This window comes from Lupinus angustifolius, chromosome LG18 (assembly GCF_001865875.1).
Source record: "Lupinus angustifolius cultivar Tanjil chromosome LG18, LupAngTanjil_v1.0, whole genome shotgun sequence".
NCBI lineage: Eukaryota > Viridiplantae > Streptophyta > Magnoliopsida > Fabales > Fabaceae > Lupinus > Lupinus angustifolius.
The window spans coordinates 5,819,613-5,829,143 of NC_032026.1; the positions used below are offsets into that span (position 1 = coordinate 5,819,613).

The window sequence follows — 9,531 nt, forward strand, 5'->3', positions numbered from 1 at the left end:
CAACTTGTTTGGTGAATGACTCCTTTTGAGGCATAAAATTCATTTAACTTGAATTCAGGTCCATTATCAGACCTAATAGCCTTGATTTTCAAGCTGAATTGAGTCTCTACAATATTAAAGAAAGATTTTACAAGATGAGAAGTTTCAGATTTTGCTTTCATGAAAAATATCCATGTGTGTCTTGATCTGTCATCAACGACAGTGAGAAAATATTTATAACCAAGAATTGAGGGAATGGATATAGGGCCCCAAATATCAACATGAATGAGATCAAAATTTTGGACAGACTCAATGTCACTGTCTTGAAAAGGGAGTTTCTTCTGTTTTGCATAGTGACAAATTTCACAGGGTTCATTGACATTTCTAGGTTGAATGAAAGAAAATCTTTTGTTCAATATATCGAGTTTCATATTTGAAGGGTATCCCATTCTCATATGCCAAAGGTTATCATTATTTTGCTTATTAGTTCTAACATTGTTAAATGCTACTCTTGAGTTGATAATTGAGACTCTTAGAACTAATTATGTAAAGTCATCTTATGGCCTCAGCTGCACCAATCATCCTCAATGTGGACTCTTCCTGCATCACACATTTTGTGTTGGTGAAGGTTAGCTTGCAGTTTAAGGTAGTGGTTAGTTTAGATACTGATATGAGATTAAAGCTGAACTTTGGGATGCACAAAACATTACTAAGACATAGATCCTTTGAAAAAATCACAGTTCCAGCAATACTACTCACTACCTTGCTGCCATTGGGTAATCTAATTTGTATATGATCAATTTTTATAAAAGATTGGAATTCTGATAAAGAGAAGCAAACATGGTCAGTTGCTCCTGTATCAAGAACCCAATCTTTTGGTTTGATAGGGAAAATAAGGGTTATAGGATTACCTGGATCTGATGTTTCAGTGTTGGTGATTTGGTTGGTTACTTGAGAATTGGCAGGTTGCTTAAGAAGAGCCAAAATAGCTTTGTGTTGTTCTGTTGTGAAAACTCCTAAGTGATTGTTTTGATTATCATCTTCACTGTTGATGAAGTTGATGTTGTGGTTTTTCTTGTAGTTAGGAGAGAATCCATGCTTCTTGTAGCAAGAATCCACTGTATGTCGACTTTTGTTACAGAAAGAGCAAAGCTTGAAACTAGATCCCCTTCCTCTACCACCATTGCCTTTTCCCATACCATTGTTTCCAGATGTTGGAAATGTCCTTTCTCTAATTCTTCCCTTATTAGAGGCTACATCAGAATTAGTAATCAAAATTTTAGGATCTTCTATTGTCATAGGTAGGTCGAATTGTCTTTCCTATTGAATCAAAAGAGAGAAGGTCTTGTTTAGGTTTGGCAGTGGGTCCATTAACATAATATGGGATCTCATTGTTGCATATTGTTCATTGAGACCTTTTAAGAATCTGATGACATAATCATCTTCTCTATAATTTCTGACTAAGTTTGCAAGAGCAGAGTTACACTTAGTTGGGCAAAGACATGAAGGTAGAGGTCTAAAATTTTCAAGTTCTTGCCACAAGCCTTTCAGATGGGTGTGATAAGCATTGATGCATCTGTTTCCTTGCTTGGCACTATGTATCTCTTCATGAAGATCACAAATCCTAAACACATCCCCTTGATAATATCTCTCTTTCAAATCTTCCCATACCTCAAAAGTTGTATCCATCCAAAGAATACTCTGAAGAACTGATCTCTCTATTGAATGGTTGATCCATGAGAGGACAAGAGTGTTGCATCTATCCCAAGATCCAAAAGATGGGTCATCATTGCGTGGTTTTGGAAGTGTGCCATCTATAAACTGAAGTTTATTTTTGTACTTCAACGCCATCATCATTTCCATGGACCAAGAGTGATAGTTTGTTCCCGATAAGGGTGGTGTGACCAGAACAGATGCTAGATTTTCACTAGGGTGCATGTAGTAGAGGTTGGATGGATCATTGATGGGGTTGAGAATGATCATATTGGATGCCATGGTGCGAGAAAGAAAAGAAAGATGGAAAGATGATGAATGGCAAAAAAGGATAAGGAAAACAGAACTTTGATGAAAGAAAAAACAGATTACACGCAGTAGAGCATCAAAAGATGCTCTAATACCATCTTAGAAATGTTAATCCCATTGATGGTTATCCGAAAATTCTTGAATCCTTGAAGGAGAATGCAAGACAAAAAAGGATGAAAAAAATATCTCTATTACCTTTTATTGGAGTAAGAATCAAAAGAATTACTCTATACACTCCTTGCTTTTTACAATAGGAAGGCACCAACTATTTATAGCAAAAAAAAAGGAAAACAGAAAACTAACTAATCCTAACAAACTTACCCGAAATAGAAACAAATATAAACTACAACTAACAATATACAAACAATGAAAATTCTCATAGCATGATAGATATATTTCTTCCATTGCCTAATTCTACGGGTGTGGGACTTGAATAATAAATGTAATCCAGCTCTGTTTGAATAGGAGTGATGATGCACAATTCCAATGTGATCTCCATGATTGTGATAGCCTAAGATTTTATTCAAGTTTATAGATGACCGAGACATATAGGCTTGACTAAGAGGTCCTGCTCCAACAGTCCAAAGAATGCTTCTAGCTTGATCCAGCATCAGGTTCTTAGTTATATCTGAAGGATCAAAACACAGGACTGAGGATTCAGATGTTTGATGTTGCATGAGACTGGCCAAGGGATTGGAACCTTTGTACCTGAGGCTAGACTTCTAGTGCAATTGTTTTGGACTGAAGGTCTGCATCAACCTATATGTAGCAGAAACAATGGGCTTATAAGTGCATATTAAATTTAACGGTTCGAAATCATAAAAAATATCAAAATATAGAATCACCAAGTAACAACAAATATCACTAATATTATTTGTAAGAATATGTTGTTTGCATACAAATTCCAACAGAATCAGAATTATCTCTACAACTAGAAAGACAATTGTTGTGTAAAAATAGAAAAAAAGTCACATGCAATAACATTTATATTCTTTAATTTTATCTAAGTTTGAAAAAACACTTTTAACCTTAAAACTAAAAATAAAATCAAGAATCATTTCTGGATATTAAAGACATTCATATTCTTTTTGGTCCCACTCTTTTAGATTAAGATCACATGCTTTAATTTCATTCTTCAGTCATGGTGCTACATTAATAAAGTGTACCCACTTCTATTATTTGCTTTTGATTTGATAACTTTTGCTTAAAGATACATTATATATTTTGGAATCTTTCCCACCAAAGCTAACTAACAACTTCTTTCTATAAAGAACTCTCCACTGAGAGTTAAAAGTTTGTTTATTACGTACTGTTCCTTGCTAAATATATGTAATTTGGGGGAAGTGCGTGATAGCACCCACGTGAACGTTTATAAAAGAAGAGAAATAAACAAAAGAAACATATTTAATATGTCATATTTAAAGACAAATATATTTATATTTTTATTACTATTATTTAGAATTAAATTTTTAATATATTATTAAGATTTTATTGATTGTCATTACCTAGATACATTTTCACACAAAATTTAATTCTAATTTTGTTGTTGATAGAGTTTTGGTTCAGAATAAAGCTAGATGCATATTAAGTTTTATTTTACATTTCTTATATATGACAAGACTATAGTGTAAAAGCTTAGTGTGTAAAAAACATAAGAAAGTGTAATTAAATATTAAACGGTGGAAATTAGATATAAAAAATACCAATTTCTAGTTAATTTGTTTTTTCACTGATGCAAATACTATTTCAGGCCGAATACTAAGTTGCCAAATGAGCTAACTCAAGTCACTTGGGTTGGCTTACCATGGGTTAATACTGAAGTGAGCCTAGACCAGATTGATTCATTAAATAGTGATTGGTCATAAAAAATATTTAATTATTAAACTTTTAACTTAAAAATATTCTTTTTAACTTAAAAATATGGGAAAGGGGCCTTTGGTTACGGATGAGGATCACATGTCCCAACTTTGTATTCTCGTTCATGTCTCATTCCACTTATATCTATACACATGGATATAGTATATTATTTTAATAAAATTAAAATTAAAATAAAGTATTATTATTGACTTGTTAACAAACACTGATTGGTCTGGGACATGAGACAAAAACTTTCTAGGGAAAGAGGATCCAGTTCCGTGGGTTACCCACAAGTGCAACATGGATTCTAATTTGGGTAGCCCAATTGCTTTTGATTTTAAGGGCTTGCTCAGAGCTCAACTCATAGCTTAAAGAGTTGAACTTGGGAGAAGCTTGCTTGCCTAAACTCAGGTCCAGAAGGAACATAGATAGTCATCAGAACAGTTGGTAATAAAGAGTAGCTCATAGTCTTAGTCACATAGGCCTACAAGTAAAGATTAATGGACCTCAAATACAACAAGGGTGCATTTGATGCAAGAGACAACACTAAACAATGCAAAATTTAAGTGCAGTGGACAAAATCTTGTGTCCCCTATTTTATTGAGGAACAAAAATATTACTTTCGTCTAGTCCCGTGAAGAGGTTTTTCTCTGGTACTGAAGCCATTTTAAAATCAAAGAACATTTTTGTGTTTTAACAGACTATATAGCATAGTTTGTCAGAAAATTACAGTTTAAAATAGAGTATAACAAATTATATCTATACTTGTATATCCCCACCAATCAAAAAGTGTAAATTAAGGAAAGAATCCAATACAGTTCAAACTGAAGCAATTGCTTAGCCATTTACAAGTGGCTCAATGATTTCAAGCAATTCATTTCTTAGACCAGTGAAAACAACAGAATCTGTTTCCAGGGGCTTGAACTTAACTAGAGCTGAAGGTACCAGATCCTCTTCCTCTATTGTTTTAGCTCTTTCCCCTGCTTTAGGGAAATGAGGGATCACCCGCCGCTGGACTAGTACAGGATGGATTAGCTCAAATTCCAAAGCCGGTTCTTTTAACGCTGAGCTGACAAACTGTTTCAACGTGTTACACAAGAACAACGCGGAGTTGGTTGATCAAGATAAAGCAATAATAAAACTATAACATTTGGCATATGAACAGAACATGATACTATACAAATCCAATCAAATTTTGTAGCATGTGTTCACAGAACAATATAATAAGGCGGCCCAGTACATGAGACTCCCACTTAGTGGGGTTTGGGGAGGATAGATATGCGCACCCTTACCCCGCAAGCGAATAGACTTTTTCCAAGATTTGAACACGTAACTTCATTATCACAGAACAATATACATACAAAAAAAATGCCAAGCTATCCAATTCGGGAACCTTTATTAAATAATCAAGGCAAACTCCAAATAAGATTAATTATGTTTTGCAGCATTATTATATGGGTTACTTAAATGAGACTTATCATTTCCACAACTCATTGTTAATTTTTTATCATTTCATATGAAAAACTCCATTCGTGTGGCTCAACAACATAGAAACCAGTGTGAAATTATAATCAGCCCTCACCACATGGATAAACGATTTTTTTCAGAAATAGGATCCTTGGCAAGCCTGAGTCAATTTAACGGCACATGAGAAAGATAGAACATAAAATCAAGTAGAAAAGGACAAACCTCATAGAGAGCAGTAGTTGATTCCAGTGGAGAAAATACACCTTGAAGTACAACTCCATCCGGAAACTGAATCCTAATAATAGTTTTTGTGTATCTCTTCCTGGCAGCTTTTGCTTGTTTTTCTTTAAGTGACTTGGGGATTAAAAGTTGAGACTCTTGAAGCTTTTTTCTCCTTAATTCAGCTTCTCTTCTCACTTCTTCGGCTGAAAGCTTATAGAAGGAATCTGGTAGCTCGATTTTAGCTGCAACACTTTCAGGAACGGAAAAGAAGACCTTCACCTATAAGAGTCATATTTTTTAGAGTAAAGAAACATAAGGATATAATCATTCTCAATCTTCAACGATTTTCAATGCAAAAAGACATTAGACATCTTCAGTTTGCATAATAATAACTAAATCATCAAATTGAATATACTCAAATGATACGGTGATGACAACAAAGAAACAGAGAAAATAATGGAGAATAGATTTATCTCACTTATACAGTCGCAGCAGATTTACATATGCCAACAATTAACAAAACATATTTAGGAGCTACAGCCACTTCTGGTATTGAGTGAGTGTCATCTTTGAAATATGTTGATCGGTTCATTTGTATATAATCCCAGGCAATCAATTATCTCCCGAATACATATGTCTACACACAATGTTTTAGAATAGTAGAATACCATGAGTCACAAGGTTTAAGTATCTTGGGTCGATCATACATAGCAATGGGGAAATAGATGGAGAAGTAAACCATAGAATCCAAGCAGGGTAGATGAAATGGAGGAGTGCTTCAAGTGCTATATGTGATAGGAAGGTGTCACCCAAGCTTAAGGGGAAATTTTACCGAACATATATGTGGGAAGACATACGTGGGTAAATGGTTAGAAGGGGTTTATACATATACGTGGGAGGAAGGAGAGAGAGTGGGAAGAAATTCATAAAAGGGCTGGGGCCGTTTGTCTAGGGAGGAAGCAGACCCTCCAACTCTGCAGGTTCTATTTCTATCTTTTCTAGTTCTGTTCAGCTCAATTAAGTGGAAATGTGTAATATCCCCATTTTAAGTAGCTAAACTACACTTTTCTTCTAGTAAATGTCTGGTACCTATCAAAGCAACAACCAAATTCAAACCAGCATATATTATCCTTAGTTATTAACCCTTGCAAAAGTGACCATAGGTCCACAACAATCTTCAGTTTCACTATACAACCATAGACAATCACTATCCAAAAGAACCTGTGGTTTACTTTGCCTACTTTTACACCCAAAATCAAAAGCAACGATATAAGAATAATAAGATAATAATGTATTGAAGTTACAATTAGTCACTATACCCAATTGTGCTGTTTAGTATCTAATGACATAATTATATGCTTCATATTATTTTCTTAGCTCTGCTGTTCAGGTGTGTGTTAGACATCTTTTATCTTCATTATCAATATCAATGCTACTAAGGCTAGATAAAAAATGTAGCTTACTACATCTTCAAAAATTCAGTTACTTATTTACCCAGTTACTAGTAGCTGACCCCACCTAGTGGAATAAAGACTTGATTGTTGAGTATAAATTAAAAGCACACAGAAGCTTCATATAAAAGCAAAATGAACAGTAAATATACTTAAATGCATCTCAAAAGCATTATCAATATGATTACTACCTGTCTATCAACCTGCTTCGGTTCAGCGACCTTTGCATCTATCTCAGCAGAAGTTGCGGGCACCAAATTCCCCCTCATTGAAGGCTCTTGAACTAGTTGTGATTCCAGTAACAAAATTGATTTCTTAATCAATTTTATTTGCTCCTCCGTAGGAACCTCCATCACTGCCCATGACTCCCCATTCTCCTCCCGAATTTCGAACCCTACAAAACTCAGCAACTCAACTCCACCCATAACCTCACCAACAGCCTCCTTGATCTTTGGATTACTCATCCTGATCCTCCTAAATTTCGCATTCTCTGGTTCCCGAACAATATTTCTCAACAATTTGAGAACAACATCAATTGATCCCTCAGATGGGTTCCCTGAGATGTAAGTACCAACACAAACCTCCAATTCACCATTACTCCACTCAACTTCTTCATTATTCTTATCTGAGACAACACCACTTTCAATTGGGTTACTCAAACAACTATCCACATGTTCAGAAACCTCTTCTTCAGATCTACACGATTTTCCACAAATGGGGCATTCATAAACATTCAATGAATACCCATTTTGAGATCTCTTCCCTGTAGTGACCAGAGAATCAAAAGGGTCAAACCCATTTCCTGGTTTGCGATCAAGATCAGATTTTTCAGCTTTCTGGATTCTGTTCTGATCCGAATTGATGGTTTTTTGAGGCAAGGGTTTGGGATTCGTTGAAGAAGAAGTGGGTTTTGAATTGGGAATGGAATTAGAGGGTGATGATGATGATGAAGAAGAACCCAAGACTCTACCTTGGCCTTTGAATTTGGAAGTTGAAGATGAAGAGGAAAAAGGGTTGTTGACTTTTTTCATGAAACCTTTTACTTTGTCTTTCACGTCATCCATTTCAACAAGAGCTGAAAACAAAAATTGTAAGGAGAAAACGAAAACCTTATATGAAGAAGAAAAGAAGAAGAGGGCCTTGGAAGCTCAGAAGAGAACAATGGAAGAGAGTGTGTTTGAGAAATGAGAGAATTTCCAGAAGCTGAGGTTGACTTTATACGTTGACTCTCCTTGTTAATGAGTATTCCCTCCTCATTTATCATAGGGAATTTTTTTTGGTCCAAGGGTATATTCACATTTTGTATGAAGAATTAAAAAAAATTCGATGTATGTAATAATCTCTTTCAACAAATGTTGCTTTCAGAAATTGAATCTTGAATTTTTGGTCATCCTAACTGATCTAGCTAAAATCTTACATCTCACTAAATTAAGGTTTTGTCACAATGGGTTTTGACTATAATGAGAACAAAGAAGGATTCTAAATTTGTAATATATCTTTTTTTGAGTTAGTCAATAACTTACCCTTGTTAGATAAAAATTGATGGGAACTTATACTTTTTGAAAAAGAAATTTATAGTGTTTAAATATAGTTTTGATTTTAAATTATTAAAATAAAGTATTCCATACGTAATTATAAATAAAATATTAAAATAAAGATTAAAAAAATTATTTTAAATTACTTATGTATTTAATGACTCCAATTAATAATTATTTAATTAATAACTAATTAAATAGATAATAAATAAAAATTTGTATGTATGTTTTAGCATTTTTTAAATTTTAACTAGTTAGAAAGCTAATTTTACTGAATAATTATAGTTTAATAAGGTATCTACACAAGTACAAGCTTTTAACTGCATGTTCACAACTATCAACTACAAGCTACAACCTCATAGCTACAATCTAGATTTACCAAATAGATCCAAAGTATTGATTTTTAACTTTTCTATTTTATTTTAAAGAAAAATTATATATCAGTCGTACAAATTTTATTTTAAATGATGAAAGTAACATATGTCATAATGTAATAATAAAATAATATGTATTACAAACTGATACTAAAGTAATATCTGTTAATATAGGAGATATCTCATTACTTTATTCCAAATCATTTAATGTTTTAGAAATTTAAATATATTTACACTTTATTTTTTAATTATACACTTATTTATTACTTATCTTACTTCTCCATTTCTTTTTAATTTGGTATATCATTATCTATTCTAAATCATATGATGTTTTATAAATCTAATAGACATTTATATTTTACTCTCTGATTATACATTTATTTATTGAACATCTTTCTCACCTTTTATTTCTTAATTTTTTTTAATTTAGTTTTTAATGTGCATTAAATAAGATTTTTTTGATCAGATTCCTTCAAATGTTTTTATCATTCATTGATTTTTAATGTGCATTAAACTATACATAACATTGAACATCAAAACATATGAAACTATCTTGTAGTTAATTTTGATGATTATATTATCCACATTTTAGCTTTAAAAAAGTTTTTTTCCCTTGATCATGTT

The 9,531-nt window shown here is 33.1% G+C and overlaps 2 protein-coding genes across 2 annotated transcripts; both read right to left on the bottom strand.

Annotated features, from left to right (window-relative positions):
* Positions 532–1,974, bottom strand: LOC109332492. Its single transcript, XM_019567476.1, has 2 exons — positions 1,395–1,974; positions 532–1,232 (listed from the first exon to the last, which is right to left on the bottom strand). Exons 1-2 carry the CDS (start codon positions 1,972–1,974, stop codon positions 532–534), a joined length of 1,281 nt encoding a protein of 426 aa, XP_019423021.1.
* Positions 4,416–8,240, bottom strand: LOC109332237 (plant UBX domain-containing protein 2-like). Its single transcript, XM_019567148.1, has 3 exons — positions 7,190–8,240; positions 5,548–5,826; positions 4,416–4,935 (listed from the first exon to the last, which is right to left on the bottom strand). The coding sequence occupies exons 1-3, from the start codon at positions 8,060–8,062 to the stop codon at positions 4,696–4,698; spliced, it is 1,392 nt and encodes a 463-aa protein (XP_019422693.1). The 5' UTR covers positions 8,063–8,240; the 3' UTR covers positions 4,416–4,695.